This window comes from Melopsittacus undulatus, chromosome 9 (genome assembly GCF_012275295.1).
Source record: "Melopsittacus undulatus isolate bMelUnd1 chromosome 9, bMelUnd1.mat.Z, whole genome shotgun sequence".
Taxonomy (NCBI): domain Eukaryota; kingdom Metazoa; phylum Chordata; class Aves; order Psittaciformes; family Psittaculidae; genus Melopsittacus; species Melopsittacus undulatus.
Window position 1 is genome coordinate 11887289 of NC_047535.1, and position 20863 is coordinate 11908151.

The 20863-nt window shown below is 51.8% G+C and overlaps 2 protein-coding genes across 7 annotated transcripts in view; both read left to right on the top strand.

The window, feature by feature from the left end:
* Positions 1-17155, top strand: part of CSNK1G1 (casein kinase 1 gamma 1) — a 107581-nt gene extending 90426 nt beyond the window's left edge. For all 6 annotated transcript variants that reach the window (XM_034065988.1, XM_034065989.1, XM_031043204.2 and 3 more), the window contains exons 10-14: positions 591-739; positions 2266-2370; positions 5532-5639; positions 8662-8768; positions 14055-17155. In XM_034065988.1, the coding sequence (XP_033921879.1) occupies positions 591-739; positions 2266-2370; positions 5532-5639; positions 8662-8768; positions 14055-14109 (524 nt within the window). In that variant the 3' untranslated portion in view covers positions 14110-17155. The remainder of the gene's footprint in view (positions 1-590; positions 740-2265; positions 2371-5531; positions 5640-8661; positions 8769-14054) is intronic.
* A 1824-nt stretch (positions 17156-18979) lies between these two features.
* PPIB (peptidylprolyl isomerase B) lies at positions 18980-20603 on the top strand. The gene is made up of 5 exons (XM_005142500.4): positions 18980-19158; positions 19280-19393; positions 19495-19588; positions 19864-20048; positions 20250-20603. Exons 1-5 carry the CDS (start codon positions 19003-19005, stop codon positions 20370-20372), a joined length of 672 nt encoding a protein of 223 aa, XP_005142557.1. The 5' UTR covers positions 18980-19002; the 3' UTR covers positions 20373-20603.
* The last annotated feature ends 260 nt before the right edge of the window (positions 20604-20863 follow it).

Below are 20863 nucleotides of genomic sequence, written 5' to 3' on the forward strand. Positions count from 1 at the left end.
GGTGGAGCAGCAGCTCTGTGGAGTTTAGGTGGGACTTCCATCTTTGCTTGAGAAGTGTTTGGATTGATTTTACTGTTACTAAACCCCACTATTTTAATGGGAAAAGCCAGAGGTAGCACTGATAGCCCAGACAATTCTCTCACAGCGTGATGCTTGTTACTAAAACATAGACCTTGGTTTCTAACAACTTGTTCAGAGATTCAGAATAAAAGCAGACTATTATTAGACTTTGGGCAGGGCAGGAGGGCTCTGGAAAGCTGAGTGAGATTCATTCAGCAATAGAAGACTGTTGAGTCAGTCTGATGTGGTCAGTCAGTCAGTCAGTGATCAGTCACTGATGGTGAAGACTTATGGGATATCCTCAGCTTCTGTCAGTCCACATGGCTCAGCTGAACCTGGCAGGACAAGGACAGTTCATGTCACTGGTGATGTGGCCTCAGCCTAGCTTTAAGCCTAGTACCATGGGAAAGCCTCACTGGAGTTAATCAGCATATAGTTCCAGTGTGTGTATTGGCTTTGAGAGGCTTGTGAGTGAAGGAGCTCACGTGTGAGCAGAACTGATGCTGCTGCTTTCTCCCCTTTTCCAACAGAGGAGATGGCCACGTACCTGCGCTATGTTCGGCGGTTAGACTTCTTCGAGAGACCAGACTACGATTATTTACGAACCATCTTCACAGAGCTGTTTGAAAAGAAAGGCTACACCTTTGACTACGCCTATGACTGGGTTGGCAGGCCAATTGTAAGTTGTCTGTGTAAAATGCAGGGCCTGGCCTTTCAGGTGCTACTTCCCACCACCCGGCTCTTTGTGCCTGATAATCCAAACTAATACCAAGGAGTTTAGGATCAAGTCTTTCACTTCTGCTCTCTAGCTAACATGGGCTCAAGATAGTGAGGTGTCCTGAGATGGTGTTCAGGGGGTTCTTGCAGTGCCTTGAAGTTTCCCTGAGGGGCAGAAGGCCCCTTCCGAACTCTTTGGACTTGCCCTGGTGGGAATTCAAACCTGAATTTCCCACCTGTGGCAATGAACATGACTAGATTTAATTTCCTCTAGTCTAGCACAGGATTTGAAACCAATATCTAAAGATATCCATCTTGAAGCAGGAGAGTGTACTTGCTGCCTCAGTACTGAATGGTGGAAGACCTCTAAAATGGTCAAGTTCTCACTGAGCCATATGGAGATCTAGGCAGGGCTGTGACAGTTGCTTGGTGAATAGTAACAGCAAATCAGTTCTAACCACAAAAGATCTTGGGGCTTACCCTACTCTGGAGACTTGAGCCAGCTCTTTATAGTGCATGGATGGGAAATGTGTGAGTAATCAAGCTCCATTTAGCAGTTCCCTGACACCAGATCATGACTGTAATCATGATCTCCTTGCTTCACTTCTATTGTCAAAAGCCATTTACACTCAAAAAAACCTTGGCCAAAAGGTGTGTCATGGGGAGATCGGATGGAAGAGTCCAAACTCTTCTGCTGGTTGCCTGTCGCTTGTGTTCTGTGTTATTATCCTGGTGGCCTTCTCGCTAGTGGCCAGTTACCACACACTGGCAAAGGCACCCGTCAATGACTTGCCACTGGTGCCAGATCAAGTGCCTTCAGTCCTAAACTGGGCACAGTGACTGGGGATTTATCATCCCAGCTATATTTAGCATTACCTATGTTTACTGCACTGACAACAGTTTATTTTCCTAAGACATCATTCCCTTTGTGAAGCATGATTTTTCACCTCATTTTTGTTTAATTACAAAGGCAATTGATAAAAAGCACCTTGTAAACCAAGCATGCTGTTGCTGACAACTGCAGTGGTTGCCATGGAGATTCTGGTGTTGTGAACAGGGATTATGACTTTGGGGAGAACAGAGCAGATGAAGCTTTTATTTTAACACGTCCTGTTTCTATGCAGGCGTGATTTTTAGGAGTGGCAAGACGATGAGATGAGGAAAACGAGTCAGTGTTTTCAGTTGTAATAATCTATGTGAGACACACAGGATCTGACACCAATACAGAGGCCGAACTATATCTTTTCTATTCATTTTTATACAAGAAATTTGGTGCTGGTGTCCAACATCAAATCACAGGGATTTTAGAGCCCTGGCTTTAAATTTCCTTGATTACTGTCAGTACGTCTGGGCAGTGTTTTGATGTTTTTTCTGCTTCTACCTGGTGGGAGCCAGCCTTACCAGCCAGGTTTGTACATGAAGGTGGTGGAAGAGAGTGAGCAGCGTTTTCAGCATTGGCTTCACCCTAACAAACACCTTCTTTTCTAGCCTACTCCAGTGGGATCTGTTCATGTAGATTCTGGGACGTCCGCAATAACGAGAGACAGCCACATCCATAGGGATCGGCCATCACAGCAGGCCCTTCGCAATCAGGTGCGTTGCTCACAGTTGCTCAGCACTACCTTGTTTGGCACCTCTGACTTCCTCTTGGACCAGAGCAGCAGGAGCCATGTGCCATTAGAGGTGGATGGGGCTGACTCACCTTGGTCATGGTATACACAGTTTCTGCTTCTGGAGACTGTGACTTGAGCAGAATTTTGTTAAAGCAACAGGTTGCCAAGTTACTGTATTTGGCAAGTGGAATTCCTCAGGATCATGAACTAAGTGGAGTACAATTTGGAATGGGTCATTTTTCTGTAGTTTGTGGGTAAGCTGTTTAAGTCAGCTGTCCAGCCTGGTCAGACTAGCTCAACTACCTGGCCACAACATTCTTTTGGGAGCTTTTACTCACAGCATGTGGACAGTTGTGATGGCAGCTCTCTTCCCATGGACCATGCCTTAAGGGTGTGCGTGTCCCCTGTACTCACAGTGTATCCTTCTTGGGTGTTCAGCTCACGGTGTGTTGCAGAGCATACACGACTGGCAGAGTAGGTCCTCTTGGGGAGGTTGGGCATCACAGTCCGGATCAACTGCCAGGTTTTGAATATGAATTTCCCCGTTTTTCCTTTCTAGTTGTAATATCTTGTTGGTGTTGAGAGTTTGGATTTTCTGTATTAACAGAACTGAGCAGAAGTTCAGTAGATCTCCAACTGCTGGCTCCTAGCTAGAGCTGTTGGTGCTCTTACTTCCCAGTGAGTGGTTCTGGGCTCGCTCTGCTCTAACCGCTGTGTGCTGTTCTAGCTCCTTGTCTGCCACCTCTGCTCCCACTCAGCTCACACAGGCTGGGGTTTGTGAGTGCAGAACCGAGTGTGAGATGTAATAACCTGTCTGGGCTCAGCTTCCCTTGTTCCATGTAGCTGGGCTGTGATGGTAGAGCAGCTAACATAGACTAGACTTGATCTCAGGCCATCAGCTACAATCAGGATGAACACACCTCTTTAGAAGTGTTGCTTGTAGGAATCTGGGTTGTTTGAAGCCCATGTGCTGTACTGTATTTATGCATGCTGATTAGTGTGGACTGGTTTAGGAGTACTAGTAAAATAATCTGCTTTAATATATTGCCTGATTAACACATTAACACCACCACCCCTTTTTTGGGTGGCAGTCTCTAGTTGCTTTGACCACAGACCTTGATATGAGGCATCTTGTTTCCTTTAATGGACAATGACGCCTGGCTTCATTTTCAAGCAGGTTAGTTCACAAATGTAGTATGTCACCCGAAGAAATCTATCCTAGTCCCAAAGTATTATGTAGGCAGCTTCAGTCCCTGTTCTTCTAAGCCTCACAAATAGCCCTGATGCTGTAGCACAACTTTTGTAGTTTTTCTTACCTAAACATGATTTAGGATGCTGATGCTGAATTATTTAATACCCAAACAGGCAAGGGAAATCAGGTTCTTCTCATCAAAACATGAACAACTCTCTTCCAAGGGATGTTTCTTTTAAGTACCAAGTAAATGGTTTCTCTAAAGGAACAAGCAGAAAACCTAGACATCTCAAGCAGTGAGTTGAGGACATGGGTTTGGATCAGTGGCTGTTTGATCTCCAGATTTAATGGCCTTAGTTTTGTTCCCAGGTATAATAGCTGCTGATTCTCTTTTATAATACTTGGTTCCCAGTAAAGATGCCAATAAAAAGTTTCTTCTTTTTGTAGTCTTCCTCTAGGAGGTGAAGATACTTAACTATAACAGATGGATGCCAGAGACAGACTGTTCATCAGGGACTGTAGAGACAGGACATGGGGTGATGGGTTAAAACTTAAACAGGGGAAATTCAAGTTAGATATAAGGCAGAAGCTCTTCCCTGTGAGGATGCTGAGGTGGTGGCACAGGGTGCCCAAAGAAGCTGTGGCTGCCCCATCCTTGGCAGTGTTCAAGGCCAGGTTGGACAAAGCTTTGGGCAACATGGTCTAGTGTTAGGTGTCCCTGCCCATAGCAGGAGGTTGGAACACTTTCCTTTTCCTTTCTATTTTTCTTTCCTTTCTCTTTTCACAGTGGCACTGCTCACCCGTGGTGGCAGGGAGTAACACAGAGCAGTGCTGGGCAAGAGCAGGGCCTGTGCACCTCTCCTTGGTTAGCTACTCAGCTTCACTGCTGATAACCTGGTATTTATTCACTTGAGCTCTCGTTTCCTGGTCAGGTCTATGGTGTTTCCCAGGGCCCTGTGCTCTGGGGACTCCGCTGCTTTGCCCTCTATTGTTCACACGGATGCTTCAGCTTTGAAACGTTTGCTTACATTTTTATACAGCATCCAGGGAGACACCTTTTAAATGTGTCCCATCAGTCACTTCAGGCTTCACTAGGTCCTCTGCTGCTGGCATGAAGCTCACACACATCTACCTGTTTGTCCTGCACTTCCCAGTCTTGGGAACTGTTCCTCCAGCTGGTTGGTGGGGTTTGGTTGCGCTGAGATTCTCCTGGTCTTAGGTGAACTCTGGATGTGTTATCATCAAAGCTGGGTGACCTGTAAGGAGCTTCACTTGCAAGTACAAAGTGGTTCCTTTAATAAAACAGATAAAATCCTAATAATTTAGTTGCCTAAAACTTGCCTCTGTTGGGGGTAAAGAAGAAACTGTTGGCAAAAGTTTCTCATCTACTTTTCTGCAGAAACCCAAAACATCCCCAACCCTCCCTCCAGTCACGCAGGTGTGCTGGATGTTCCTTTCTGCACTGGACAGGTGTGAACCTGGCTTTTGGTGAAATAAAATGTGCCTTTGTTTTATGCTGTAAATTTGAGTTTAAAAATACATTTTTAGGGAGCTGGAGCCTGTGTATTCGATCTTGCTGCCGTACCAAGTGCTCTGGGGTGTGTGACCTGACAGATATAGTTAAACTTATTGTCAGTGGGTTTATTTCTATGCTGAAACCCATGGAAATGAAGCCGTGTAAAGAAATAACTTCCTGACTAGATTTGAGCTTCCTCTTCATTTAGCAGTTAGAGGAGAAGAAATCCACTCCTGCAGTGGATTAATGCAGGCACTGCTCAAGTCAAGTATGAGATGTACTTCGTAAAAAGAAGTTTTAGCCCAGCTAAAAGTTTAAATGCATTGCTTTTTGCAAAGAAACTAACTCACTAACACACACCCTTTGGTTTCTTCCCCTTGTTCACCTTTTGCCCTCTCTTGTGTCTCTCTCATGCTTCTGAACCTGTGAGCAGGCGTCATCAGATCGCCGAGGGGAATGGGAGATTCAGCCAAGCCGGCAGACCAATACCTCGTACCTGACATCTCATTTGGCTGCAGATCGGCATGGAGGATCAGTACAGGTACCTCTTCTTCTTGATAAAAGAATTGTGTTAAATCCTCTGAATTTGCCTCAAATTGCAATAACGTCATGATCAGAAGAGGGATTTCCCAAGCTGGTTTGGTCCTGTCCGGTACGCAACGCTCAAGCCAGGTTCTGTGGGACCCAAGCTGCGATGGCCAACATTGTTGCTGTTACTGTTTCAGCAAAGCTTTTCCTCTGACAGCTAGTCTGAACTTAGATTTGCCAAACTGAGCACAGAAAGGAGTGAATGTTGGCAGGTCTGGCCTAGAGCACTTCCTGCACAAGACAGACTTGAGAACATTGGAGCTGTTCAGCCTGGAGAAGAGAAGCTGCTTGGAGACCTCAGAGCAGCTTCCAGTATCTGAAGGGGGCTATGACGATGCTGGAGAGAAACTCTTCATCAGGGACTGTAGAGATAGGACAAAGGCTGATGGGTTCAAACTGGAACAGCGGAAGTTCAGGTTGGATATAAGAAAGAAGTTTTTTATTGTGAGGGTGCTGAGGCGCTGGCACAGGGTGCCCAGAGAAGCTGTGGCTGCCCCATCCGTGGCAGTGTTCAAAGCCAGGCTGGACAGGGCTTGGAGCAACCTGCTTTAGTGGATGGTGTCCCTGCCAATGACAGGGGGTTGGAACTGAATGACCTTATGGTCCTTTCCAGTCCAAACTATTCTGTGATTCTATTATGTGATTCTGTATGGCACACCTCTGTCCCCAACTTAGGGATGCTCTTAGGTGGTGAGAAGCAGCTGAAATTGGGTTTGTTGCATATAAACCCCTTTAATGTTAGGTAAATAGTTGAGCTGTCCCAGTCCAAACTTAATAGGTGAGGTTCTAGTTGAATTCCTAATGCTTTGTGGCAATGTAGGAGTGTCAGGCTGGAGAAATGCACTGGGGTTGGAGGGGAGACAGGCTGCACTGCCGCTGCACTCACAGGTGTAGTGACCCTGCTCTCTTGCTCCCCGGTATGTTTGCATATTAGTTTTGGATCCAATGGCAGACCAGCAGCAGTGTGAAATCACGGTGGCTGCAAGTTGGATCTCTTGATGGTTGCTGGGGAAGGTGGATGAGCAGAGGATGCGTGACAGTGCCAGAGAGCATTAAAGATTGGCACTAGGACTAAGACTGCTTCTGTTTATGAAACTATGCCTGCCTCTGATTGTCACTGAGGCTTACCAAGTGAGTTTCTTTGAACTACTGCCAGAGTAAGATGCTGGACATGCTAGGGGAAGATGCAGGAGTCATTCAAGCAGACAGGAACTATCTGATATTGCTGGCAAAGTGAGCTCTTTGGCAGAGGTTTGCTTGGAGAGCAGGCTCTAGTGTCAGACACAGCACTGAAAACTGGCTCTGGTGAAATGGGAATTAGTGCCTGGAGTGGGACAGAGCTGAGGAGGTGGGTAGTGCAGGAAGGCCCTGAGTGAAATGTAGATTGGGTTGAACTTTTTTACTTATTCCTGATTCTTGGTTGCATTCAGTGAGTTTTTGGCTTGATTAGCCGCATTCCTTTTTCATTTAAAGATATTCTACTGAGTAGCAGAGAAACAGAAAGATAAAGAAGAACTAATGCATGTGCAGCTCTGGTCTCAGATGTGAGCAGACAGTAAACTGGAGAAGTGCTCAAGGCCAGGCTGGACAGGACTTAGTGGAACCTGCTCTAGTGGAAGGTGTCCCTGCCCATGGCAGGGGGTTGGAACTGGATGAGTTTTAAAGTCCTTTCCAACCCAAACTATTCTGTGATTCTGTGAATTGAACACTAAGTACAGAATGGGGGTGTTTATTCATATTTTCTTATGTAAAGGGAATAGTTTTCTTGTGCAAAGTCAGCATGAACTGTGTCTCCCCAGGAACAGTACTCTGCCAGGGTAGCTACACAAAGCCTGACTTCAGGAGGGTTGCCTACATGAGCAGTTTACAGACCTGTATGTGCCACCCTAAGCATTAAAATTCTGCTTATCTGCAGCTGAAACTAGGAAATCTGCTGCTGTCCATGGCTGCTGGGCTGCAGGTGCTTAAATTGTTTCTCAACAGAGGCCCCAGAACATGCTGAACCCTTGGGAGATCAGCAGTTCTGAGTGGCCATCAAGGCAAGGGTTGAATTTGCCATGTGCAAATGAAGTGGCAGCATGTTAAAAAAAGAAGAAGAGGAAAGTCAAAGCCTTTTGTAAAATGGAATTTAACAAGTAGCTGCAGAAAGTGTGGGAAGATCCCTGGGAATAGCACAATTAAGTGGTAGCATTTCATCAAGCTGTGTGGGAAGTGTGGGGGTCTGGAGGGCCTGGCTGGGCCCACAGTGTGGTGAGTCTGGTAAGGGGGCTGTGAAGGAGAGCTCTGAAAACCACGTGAGCTGAGTCCTGACCTCTCTTGACAGAGACTGGCCACAGGACCTGTTCTGCAGAAACAGCAGTTGCTCTTAGAACTTAAGCTTTCAAAGCAAGCAGATAGACTTAATAGTGAGGGGACATGTGCTTCAGTGGCTTCCTTCCCTTCATCTCTGGTGGTTAGGTCATCCAGAGCCACCGGGAGTACCAGGTAGCACCTTGACCCCCCCATATCAACACTGGGCCTTGGTCAACATGGTCTAGTGGGAGGTGTCCCCACCCATAGCAGGGGGTTGGAACTGGATGATGTTAAGGTCCCTTCCCACACAAACCATTCTCTGGTTCTGTAATAGCTTGTTATTGTATATAGGGGTGTAAGTTAATCCTCACCCTAGTGGCTACCCCTCCCAAAGTGGCATAGACTCCCAAAGAGAAGAAGACCTGTGCTGGGCCCAGGAGTGTGAATTAGTTCCCTGCCTGCCTTTCTGCTTGGGAAGAACCAGGCTGGTCTCTCTGAACCAGACATGCGATCCAAAGGCATCCAAGGATTCTGACAGCCTTCTAAGAGGGTGCAAAGAGACAGGAGCAAACAGTAGTTATTCTGCAGATTTCCCATTCCCACAGCATCCCTTGTCCAGGAGGATGGAGGTACATCTTGTCCAAGGGGTACATGTCATAACAGGATGTTGACTTGTGTTTCAGGTGGTCAGTTCAACCAACGGAGAGCTGAATGTGGACGACCCAACAGGGGCACACTCCAACGCACCGATAACAGCGCAGGCAGAGGTGGAGGTGGTGGAAGAAGCTAAGTACGTTTGCTTTACAAACAGGCTTTCCACTGTTGTGGTCATTAATCCTCCTCCTGGGAAACGAGTGGGGATGTTTACCTGTGGTGAAGTACTCGATGCTCGTGTCCCATGCCCTTTTCCTTGCATACTGCTGCTTTTGTGCATGGTGCCTTCAGTGCTGCTGCTGCTGCTTCTTTTTGACACTTGTCATGGCTGGAGAACGTAACTCTTACTCAGAGCATGTATTGCAAGATAGCAGTGTAGCACAAGTACCAAAATAATGTGAGCTGGTTTCAGGAATCCCGGTGAGCAGCCCCTATTCCAAAAGGAGAACGCGCTGTACTTGTGCTGAGAGTGTAGGAGTAGTTTGAGTACAGCTCAGTGAAGAGATTGTTGGTCTGAAAGTTCACGCTTTATTTCTGGCTGCAAGAAATGGATGCCAGGTATCCAGAATGGTCCTGAAGTAACTCTTACAGGGACAGGTCGTTTTCTCTGTGAATTCTCTTGGTCTCACCCAATGGAAGCAGAGTGAGAGAAACCAGAAGCAAGTCTCCTGCTTGTGTGCGGGAGCCGTGTTTCTGCTGAGCTGACTTCTCTGCAGTTTGCAGGCAAGACTGAGAACTGATGTACAAGTTGTTGCTTTGACCATTTTGGCCTCCTTTGCACACATGCTGCATCTGGCACCATCATGTCACCTTTCGCATGATCCTCTACATGGGACCTTCTCGCTGCCTCTGAACTAGACCAGGACCCCAACAGGTCATAGTGTAATCCTGAGACTCCCTGGGAGAGGGATAAATAGGCTCGGGGCTGCCTTTGAACTGGTTGTTGCTGTGACATTTCCCAACTGCCAGTTTGACTGATGATACTGGTGTTCCTTGTTCCACATTGTTTGTCTCAGCATTTGTGGGAACTTGAGTTAGGAAAGACTGTGGGAGGGTGAAGAGGAAAACTAGCAGACATGGTAAAGGGTGTATTGGTGGAAAAGGTCCCCAGGTATGCATTAGTCTGAAGCCAGTGCTCCTTATCCAAAAGGTCTTCTGCTGTCTGTTGTTTGTCCCTGAGGAGGCACTGGTGTGTGATCCTGCTGGCTGGTAGCTGACCTGGGCATGATGCTAGCAGCAACTTGCCTAAGCAACAGACACACTTTCTCCTCCCAGCCAAAGGAGCGAGCCTTGATTTCAGTGCATGCTCCTCATCAAGTACAGTGGTGGGTGGTGGGAGATCTTGAGGTGCAACTTGTGGACTGGGCAGTAGATGTGGGTGGTGCAGCCTGCAGAGACCACCAGCTTGGCATCACAGGCTCTGTCTTGGTCAGACTGAAGTCGGCCCCCCAGGCATGTGGCTTAGGATTGCACCTAGGGTGGGGAACATTGCCACCCTTAACAGTTCTCAATACAAGAACCCAGTGCGAGGAAGAGCCAGCTTTTAAGATTTGGCCACCTTCAGCCTGTGTTTCTGCAGCACGTTGTTGAGCAAGGCCAGGGTCCAGACCCCACATCTGCATACAGGGGAGATGTCAAGGCTCATGAAAAGGCTCAAGCTATGTCTTGCAACACAGGGACCTCTTCTGTCTCTCTCCAGCCCTTCTTTGTGTGGTCCCAATTAGGTTTTGGGGAGGTGCTGGAGAGCAGAGCATAAGTTGCTTTGCACTGACAGGTTTGGGGGTCTCTTGTAACACCCAGGTGTAGTCCACTTTGTTCTTCTTGCCATAGGGAGAGCTGGCTTCATCTTTCCTTGCATCTGTGATCATAAATCAGTTATACGAGGAGAGCAAAGGAGTTTTGGATTCTGCTGTGCATTAAAGTGGGCCAGAAGGGGCTAGAAGGAGCAGGTTTGAATGCTTTGAGATGAGATGTTGTAGAAGAAAAGTCTTTCCCTGGCGCTCCCAGTAGGCAGAGGAGCTGTGCAAGTGCTTCTGCTTTGGGGTGTGCTGGAGATAAGCTTCTGATCCCAGCGCGAGTTTCACATGATCTGGCCCTTGCGCCACAGGAGCTGTGAGGGACAAGAGCAGATTCCTCTCCTAGTGGCCCAGAGCCCCTTTCTTATCCCAACCCCAGATAAGAACCTCCTGGGGCCGGTGCCCTCATGGAAGAGAGGGGCTGTGTCTGTCAGAGGCCTGGAGCCCTGGGAAGCGTGGCAGTTCTCAGCGCACCGTGCCGAGGGTAGAGGTGGTGTGAGGGCTGGGGGGGGCGGTGGGCAGGCATGTGTGTGTCTGCCAGTCTGCACTGCATGTTTGCATGGCTGCAGTGACACGCTTTCATCCCACCTCTGTGAACTAATTGCTCTTTCTTCCTTTCTGTGTTTTTTCTCTACACTCTCTGTAGCTGCCTGAAAATGCTCAACTTGTGGTGAGTCCCTCTCTCCAGTCCACATGCAAGGGGGAGCGGACCAGACTAGACTGGGGTTGGCAAAACCAAACTGACCAAACCCTAAAAAGGCACAAAGTCAAAGCCAACCCAGAGCTGTTTTGATTTTAGGACCATGCTGAGGACCACATGCAATACTGGGGAGGGTGGGGGCTGTGTCTGAGCGGCCGCATTAGGCTGAACAATTCGGCTGATCTTGGAACTGATGGATGCAAAATATGGATTTTAATCCTTTTCTATTTGGCTTACCATCTCTCCCAAACTGTTAGGTCCATGAGCAGATGGTGTCTAATGGAGTTGGGCAGAGTTGGGGCCAGGCTTCCCAAGCATCTTGCAGGAATTCCTCACGCAGACAGTTACAAAGGGAAAACCCTGAGCTGGGTATTGAGGGGAGGGGACAGTCACTTCTCAGAGTTTCCTCTGAAGAAGCAGGGGCCTGTACTGTTAGAGAGGATGGAAAACATGGCCATGGAGACCTTGTTGGTGACAAAGCCCCTGCTTGGAGATGGCTCCTTTCCAGTGTGCCTGCAGCTGGCAGCTAAGGGTGCAGGGGAACAGGCTTCTCCAGGAAGGAGAGAGCAGAAGGGTTGGGATTAGCCTCTCTCCAAGCCCAGCTCAGGCATGTGTACGGTTTTCTGAGGGTTTTGAAGCTTAATGTCCCAGTCTCATGTTGTCTCAGGGAGCTGTTCCCTCCTTCCTTGCCCCTCGGGGAAACCACGTTCCCAGTAAGCTGAGGACCAAGCGGACACTCAGATGAGGAGTGTGTAGGTCCCAGGGAGGGCTGATGGGTTAGAATCAGCACAGAGCAAGGTGACAAAGCCGTTAACGGTGAGGAATGTCCTTGTTGGATGGGAGACTGACCGCCTCTGCCCTGCTTTCCATAGGCATTGCCTCCAATACCTCTGGCATCTCTGGCTTCTCTGTATGTCGTAGTCTGGGGCTGTTCTCTTGGGCATTGTCTGCATGCAGAGAGATCACGTTCTGTAATTGTCAGCCTGCCTTATTCTTTTATTTTGGTGTTTTGCCTCTGCCTGTCTGAACTGCCAGGGCTTCCTTTCCTGAACCCTTCCCTGGACCTTTGGAGTAAGAGCATTAAAAGACAGTCACAAGGGAAAACAGCCAGAAGTCAGTCAGCTCCCTTCATTCAGTGCCCAAGGAAACAAGTGCTGCTCAGCCCTCTTCTTCCCTTACCCACTGCATGCGAAACCATAACTCATGCATTTTCCATCCTCACTCCCCATTAACGTGTCCCCCCCTTACTCACCGTCGCCCAAGTCACGAAGGAAAGTGGCTGCTGTGGGACAGAAATACTGCAATAGGTTATAGCAGGAGAGGGTGGGAGATGGCCTAGGACAATGGAAGACCAGTCCTGGGGTAAGGGGGGTAAAAGCACACAAGGAGCCTTGGGTGGACGGTGCTTCAGACTGTGCTGCAAAGGTCAGGCTGGGTGGGTAGTAATGGAGTTGTCACAGGCAGCACCGAGCCCATTACTGCAAGGACAGGTGCTGTCTTTTTCCTTGTCTCACCTCCAGACTGGGCCTGTGCAGGAACCCACAGACAAACTGTGGATGTCAAACTTCCCTTGGCCCTTAGGCCATGCAGGTCAGAGGACCACGTGGTGGGGGTGGCCCTCCTCTCGCAGTAGCTGTTTGAGCTCTCCAGGTTTAGGGGGTTCTGGTCTCCCCAGCAGACAGTCCGTGCTGGTGGGCTTGGCTCATGGGGGTGTGGTGGTCACCCATCACTTTTGCACCCTTTAGTAAGGCTCTTGCATCTGGGGGCAAGCACTTTCTGTGGTGGGAATGAGAACAGATCTGTTCCTCCAGCTCTGAGAGGATGGAGGTGTGATGCTGACATTTCAGAGCACGAAGGACCCCACAGAAAACAATTTGGAGCAGCTGTTACAGCGGTTTTGAACACTTTTGGTCTGGCTGTTGGTGAAAGATGCTTTGTAGGAAAAAATGGTCTTTGCATACTCACATCTGCTCTGGTGGCTTAGCCAGGTATCCATTACACCAGCACCCAGGCTTCCCTGGGCATGGCTGTAGTGGCAGCAGGAAAACATGTAGTGCAGGAGCAGAGCACACAGATCACCTTTCTTCTGTGCAGAGGATTCTGACAGAGGGCTGAGGTTAGAAAGGTGGATACACCTTAAACGCCAGGGAATTCTGTAGGAAACAGCAGCACTACAAAACCTGGGCAACTGCCGTCAGCATATCCCACAGTGAACCCACCACTCCACAGTTCAGCTGCAACAAGTGTTGTTTTCCCCATCCCAGCCTCCACTATCCATCCTTCTTGCTTCCCCTAATCCCGGGCACTGTGCATCTCCCTTGCATCGGATGGGGGAAGAAGCAGGGGTTTTGCTACCAGCACTGAATGATTTATGTGAGGTGGAAGCTTCAGTTGTCATGAAAGGTTCAGTAAAGAAAGCTGGTCCCTGATGCGAGTTCTCTTTGGAACTTGTCTTAGTGAATGGTGGTGGAAACGGTGTGTAGCTGGGAAGAGCAGGCAGGGGTCACTGTCCCAGCCCACTCCCTCCAGGGTTCTGACAGAGGGAGCAGAGCATCTGGATCCTTGTTTTAGTGCTTTCTCACATGGCTCCTTGTGTTCCTGCCCCAGTCAAGCTGTGAGGGAGACAGCCCCATACTCGGGTGCTGTGCCACGCTGTTACCCACAGCCTTTGGGCCCCCAGCGTGCAGCTTATGTCCCTTTGCTGGTCTACGAGCCCATGCTGATGGTGTCAACCTTCAGCAGCATCTGTGCCCTGGCCGGTGATGGCAGGGCTGCCTGGGCTGGGCGCGCAGAGGGGCTGTTGCATGCGGCGGGAGCTGGGGTGCGCTGCGGGGTCACTGCGGGGTGCGAGGTCGGGTCCCTGTGGGATGTGCTGTGGGGTCCCTGCGGGATGCTGCATTAACCTGCCTTGTCCTTTGTGCCCCAGGTGCTGCTGCTTCTTTAAGAGGAAACGGAAGAAGACGGCTCAGCGTCACAAGTGACCGGTGCCTCCTGGGCTGTGCAGGAACCACCTCACCTGCAGCTCCTGCCCTGTCTCACTGGAAGGGGCTTCTCTTTAGGGGGAAGGAGGAGGAGGCAGAGAAGGAAGAGAGAAAAACATTTAAAAAAAAGTGACTTTTTAAACCAAAAAGAGAAGAAAACGTTCCAAAACAAACCACTCTGGGGTGGATCTGCTGAATGGTCTCCCTCGTTCACTCCAAGCCTGAAGCTCCTTTTGGGACCAGGACTGTGGCTGGCTCAGGTCTTGGTCACCCTGGGAGGGGGGCTGGCTGGCTGACCCTCCTTCCCGTTGTTTACGGCAAAGGCATCGTTCACGCAAACCTGAGGACTGTGCTTAGTTCCTGCTCACTTTCTTCCCTCCCTCCCCTGCACCCTCTGCTCCTCTGTCCTCCTCCCTCCTTAATCCAGCGAAGAAATGCCGTAGGCTGTTGAGAGGGCAGGAGGATGCAGAGGGAGAAGGGCCTGACTGCTGCAGCAGTGAGAGACCGGTTCCCTTTTGGCCTCCTTGGGAACAGTTACACTGTAATGTGCAAGCTGTGAGAAATTTGCAATCTACTGTTCCAGTTAGGGTTTTTGTTTCCGGCTCCCTTGACACCTCCCTCCTCTGATGGTAACAGAGCAACGTGGATTGTTTTAAAGAAGCTGACGTCATTGCACTTTTTATTATGTTTAGCATTTACAGATGCACATTGTATCTGTGGATCCCTGCGCGGCACCAGCGCAGACAGACATTCAGCGGGGAAGACGGAGGGGTGCAAAGGAAGCCCTTGAGTGGGGATGTCGATGACATCCACATGACCTTCGTGCCAGTCTGGGGTTCCTGACGCCTGCCTTGGGGCCTAGAAAGCATACTTGAATTTTCAGTCACCCTTCCTCACTACCGGTGAATGTCCCTACCATGGTTTCCTACACCCAACTGGCTGGGAGACGCGAGGCTATAGGCCAGCATTGGCAGAAGGGAGCAACATCAGCTTTGCTGAGCTGGAGGAGTTTGCTCTTGCTTAAGAAGGAGAGCTGGATTAAGGTAACTGGGAGGCAGCATTTCCCAAAGCATAGATGTTTCCCAGTGTGGGTAACCGGGCAGCCTCCTCAGACCCCTGTGGTAGGGGGGCTGTGAACACATACCTTCTGTGGGGAAACGTTAGCAGGAGCAAAGGTTCCCCGGCAGGGGAGGACACTTCATGCCTTAACACTGATTTCATCTCCAGATGGTCAGATAGGTTTGACTGGAATCGCCTTCATGTCCTCCCTGCACACATGGGTCTGGGGCCTGTGGGAGGCCATCCAACCCCACAGAAGCCACGGTTCTCATGCACCACTTTGGAGCCAAACCAGTAGCTAGCAAAGGGATCCGGGCTTCGCACATGTTTCATCTTGCATCGTGCTGCAGCTGAGGCTGCCCCAGGGGGGTTACCACAGACATAGCAGGGCTGTGGGAGAACTTGAGCAGCTCTTGGGAAGGTTGTGAATAGGTTCCTTGTACTTTGTCTTTCCATGTGTGACACTTGACTGGGCTGCAGCTGCTCACTGGAGGGACTGTCATAAACTTGGCCCTGGCTCACCCCCGAAGTCCCAGAGAGCTTGAAGGGAGAAAAAGGAGAGACTAGATCTCATTATCTTTTACTGGTTTTAATGATGATGTGCATATCTTGGAGTTCATGGAGCAGCACTCCCAGGAGATTCAGCTCCCGGGGTTGGGCAGATGCAGGCTTAGAGGGCAGGAGATCATCCTGGGCTTGCTCTTCGTGCATCCCTGAAGCAGGCAGACACTGGTGTGGTCCTGGGGCAGAAAAGCCTCCTTGGCAGGATCCCCATAGGATGTCTCTTCACCATTCCTCACTGCATCCTCCCCATGCCTTATCCCAACGAGTGCAGCTCAGACACATGGAGCCCTTTGCCTGTGCACCCACCAGGAGACATGTGAACGTTCCCACTCCCACTCCACAAAGCGCTTTCCTCAGGCCAGGGCAGGAAGAGCACTGCTCACCTCCCGCAGGCGCTTCACGCCTCGATCCCTCATGCCAGCGGGGGTACAGGACCATGGCCGTGTTCCACCCTTCTCTTTCCAAACTCCTCCGCTGCAGCAGCTTCCAGAAGCCCCATGTGTGGCACAGGCGCTGCCCTCTCTGCTGTAGGAAACCATGGTTTGGTGACTTGGGAGGGGGGAGGAAAGGGGCACAGGCGTCCTCCAGGGGGATGGAGCCAGGCCCTGAGACACTTCTGTTGCTGCCCTCCCAAGCCCCACTAAGTGCCTGTCACCAGAACTCGATTCCTTCTGCATCTCCTGCCGTGTTTGGTCATTCCTTGCTGCCTCTGGTCAAGGAGCAGCTTGTAGTTGCAGCATATGTAAGTGTTTGCAGGGTGAGGGAGGGCTGGGGGGGAAGGGGCCATCTCAACAGGTTTTGTTCTTAAATGTTTTTTTTGTTTTGTTCTCTTTTTTTTGTTGTTTCGGGGTTTTTTTTAAGTGAATGTATTTGATTGTTTAGAAACTTTCCTGACCTTGTTTTTAAGTGGGTCAGTTTGGAAGCTGTTTCACAGTGACCCGCTCCCACTTCTCTCTGGAGATACGATGTTCTTTTAATCCTACGATGATGTGTTTGTAGGGGAGGACTGTCCCCCCGCGGCATGCTGGTAATGCTCACTTGTACCAAGCCCTCTTGCACTAGAATCGTACGTTGGACTTTTCAAAAGGGCAGAGATGTGGGGTGGCTTCATTAACAAAAGGAAACTAAAGTGGGATAACAGCAAGTGCTTGAGGAAGCCGCTGGCCCCAGGGAGCTCGGGGTGACCAGGAGACACAAGCCAGACTGAGGCAGCTGTGCTGTGGTAGGAGCAGGGCATTCAGCCTGCCTGGGCCACGTCTCTCCTCACCAGAGGTCATCAGCACTGGGGACCCCAGGGGCGCTTGGAGCGGCGCCCCATGCCTGGCCCTCCAGCGATGCGATGCAGTCTTCTGAGGTATCAAGTGAGACGGTTATTATTATTTTTTTCAATAAAACATTGCACTGCTGCATTGTTCTCCATGAACAGATGTATTCGGTTCCCTCCCCTGGCAGCGTCGCTTGGGGGTTGAGCTCCCACGTTACCAGTGACAGGACAAGAGGAAACAGCCTCAAGCTGCACCAGGGCAGGTTTAGATGGAGCTGAGGAACAATTCCTTGCCCAGAGGGTGCTCAGGCATTGGAACAGGCTGCCCAGGGCAGGGCTGCAGGCACCGTCCCTGCAAGTGTTCACACAGTGTGGAGACGAGGCCTCAGTGCCATGGGTTAGGGGTGGCCTGGGCAGTGCTGGGGATGGTTGGACTGGATGAGCTTAAAGGGCTTTTCCAACCTGGTTGATTCTGTGATTCTGTTCTCTTTCCCTTTGTTTCTGGTGGGCACTGTTGGTAGCTTTTCACTCCTGTGAGAAGCTCTGAGCTCTCTTCTGAGGGGACAGTGCCTGGTGTAGGATCTTATACGGTCTTCTTAATACTTTGTGCTTTACAGCCATGGATGGCTCAGCCCCACAGAGTTTGGCCAAGGCATGATGACACTGATTTCTCTTTCCCCTGTGCCTGCACATTCTCATTTCAAGCACCCTGGGTGGTAGAATGGCTAAACCATCGATTATGTGGAACAGAGATGTGAAACACCCCAAAACATGCTGTCGCATGGCCCCCATCTCTGCAGCAGCATCTACAGCTGCTGCTGCCAGCATCAGGGGTCTTTCCCCATGTGTTAGGGCATTGTGTGCTCCTGTATGCTGCCTATGGGGCTTGAGCTCCCACCGAGGTAACAGCCAAACCCCTCAGCACACACTGTACTGGCAGCACATGGCAATGACACAGGCCCAATGTGCTGCCTCCAGTGCCACCATCCTCTGCACCTCTGCCTGCTCACTGGGATCATGCAGAACGGGCAAGCTCTGAGCTGCTTCCATGGGCTCAGCCGCTGGGATTGTGGGGGTTTCCAGTGTGCAAACCACTGCTGCTGCTTTATTCTCACTGCAGAGGAAAGCATTGAAGTGCCCCCTGCCAAAAACCAGCATCTTTTAAAGGCCGCTTTCACTGTACCTGGACAGGGAGAGCACCTGCAGCATGACTGGTGAGTGCTCCTGATCCCACTTAGCCACTGCTTCACACTGGGATCTTTGTCGGGACATGTTTTCTCCTGTTTCCCAGCCTTAAACATAATAGAGACGTAATAATGTAAATGTAATTGATGCTGGAGCCGCTCTGCTCTGGAGCCAGGCTGAGAGAGCTGGGCTGGGGCAGCCTGGACAAGAGAAGGATCCTGAAGGGGAGACCTGAGAGCAGCTCCAGTGCCTAAAGGGGCTGCAGGAAACCTGGAGAGGGGCTTGGGACAAGGGCCTGTAGGGACAGGCCAAGGGGAATGGCTTTAACCTGCCAGAACAGGGGAGACTGAGATGAGCTCTTAGGCAGAAGCTGTTCCCTGTGAGGGTGCTGAGGCACTGGCCCAGGGTGCCCAGAGAAGCTGTGGCTGCCCCATCCCTGGCAGTGTTCAAGGCCAGGTTGGACACAGGGGCTTGGAGCAAGCTGCTCTAGTGGAAGGTGTCCCTGCCTGTGGCAGGGGATGGAACTGGATGGGCTTTAAACTCCCTCAGCCCCGCGCTATGGCGGCCCCGCCCCTCCCCCGCCAGGGCCAATCAGCGCCGTCCCTCGCGCCGCGCGAGCCGCAACGTGGCACCCGCCCGGCTGCTGGCTCCGGCCCCGCCCCCGCCCGGCCGGAAGGGGCGCGCGGCCCCTCCTCCTCACCCCCCCCTATCTCCCCTCGCCGTTGGTCGCGCCCGGGCGGCTGCCGCGGGGCGGGAGGGGGCTCTCGGCACGGCCCGTACCACTGCGCGGAGGGGCGGGGGTGCGCGGCGGGCGGGGCCGGATGCAGGCGGCGCGGCGGGCGCTGTGGCTGGGCTGCGAGCGGCGCAGGATGAAGGTGCTGGTGGCGGCGGCGGCGCTGGGCGCCGCGCTCCTGCTGCTGCTGCCCGCCGCGTCCCGTGCCGATGAGCGCAAGAAGGGACCCAAGGTCACGGCCAAGGTCGGGGGAACGGGGAACCGGGGCGCGGGCCTGAGGCGCTGGGCGGGGGGTGCGGGTCAGGCCCGTGGGTCGGGCTGGCTCCGGTGGTGCCGCTCTCACCGACATCCGTCCCCGCTCCAAGGTGTTCTTCGACCTGCGGATCGGGGAGGAGGATGCAGGACGCGTCGTCATCGGCCTCTTCGGCAAGACCGTGCCCAAGACGGTGGAGAACTTCGTGGCGCTGGCCACGGGAGAGGTGAGGCCGCACTGCGAGGCGGGGCCGCGGCAGCGCCCGGGGGCAGGGGGCTCCGGCCCCACCGGCCCCTCACGCCCCTTCCTCCTCCCCCCCACCTCCAGAAAGGGTTCGGGTTCAAGGGCAGCAAGTTCCACCGCGTGATCAAGGACTTCATGATCCAGGGGGGAGACTTCACCCGCGGGGACGGCACTGGAGGTAACTGGGCCCACGCCAGCCCCGGGATCCCACCGCTGCCTGGAACCCCACTGCGGAACTGGAGGGTGATGCCCCGGTGGGAACGGGTGGGCACAGCGGTGGAATAGACCTGGCCTAAAGCAGAGCTCAGAGTGTGGCTCCCTGCGGTGGTCGTACTGATTCCCCCTCTGGATGTGCTCATTCACCCACGCGGGCTGTGGACAGAGCCACCATCATCACCTGTGTCCTGACACAGGTCAGAGCAGCGTGGCCTGTTTTGTTCCCTGCTCCCTTAGGTAAAAGTATCTACGGGGACCGCTTCCCCGATGAGAACTTCAAGCTGAAGCACTACGGCCCTGGTTGGGTGAGCATGGCCAACGCCGGCAAGGACACCAATGGGTCCCAGTTCTTTATCACCACTGTGAAGACGCCGTGGCTGGATGGCAAGCACGTGGTGTTTGGCAAAGTGCTGGAGGGCATGGTAAGGGGTGATGGGTGCTAGAGGGTGATGGGTGCTAGAGGGTGATGGGTGCTAGAGGGGTGACTGATTCCCAGGGGGAGAGCAGGACCATGCTGATGCTGGCTGGGAGCAGAGCACTGTGACATGGCTGGGAGCTGCCTTGCATGATGGGGATTGCACTGACCAGGCTCTATGCTGTTCTCATGCCTCTGCTTTCCCCAGGATGTGGTGAGGAAGGTGGAGAGCACTAAGACAGACAGCCGGGACAAGCCCCTGAAGGACGTCACCATCGCTGACTGCGGCACCATCGAGGTGGAGAAGCCGTTCGCCATCGCCAAAGAGTAACGCGCAGTCCTGGCTCTCCGGCGCGGCGAGAGGCCCAGCGCGAAGGGCTGCGGCCTGGGGCTGCCCTGCTCCCCCTCGTGTGTTCCCCGTGGTCCTGGGCGGGTGAGCAGGGGCAGAGCCCCCGTGCCCTGGTTCCTTTCAGCCTGCGGCGGGCAGGCCGGTCCCTGGCTCCTGCCCTCACTTTTGTAAGAAGCACATGCACCAATAAATGTGACCAATGTGTTTTTTAAAGCGCTGCATCTCCTGCTCCTGGAGGGCTGCAGCTCACTCAGTCCCACAGCTGAGGGCAGCCCCAACCACCACCCCCTTCTTCCAGGTTCACTAAGCTGAGGAGTTGGTCCTGGGTTTGGTTTGCTGGAATCACAGAGCGCAGCCATCTTTTGCCAGTCACCCACAAGTGATTTATTGCTTATGTGACACGGGGTTTTCCCAGTGCTATTCAGGGTCCAAAGGCTCCTACCCCAACCCAAATCACTGGAGCAGAAGGCAGC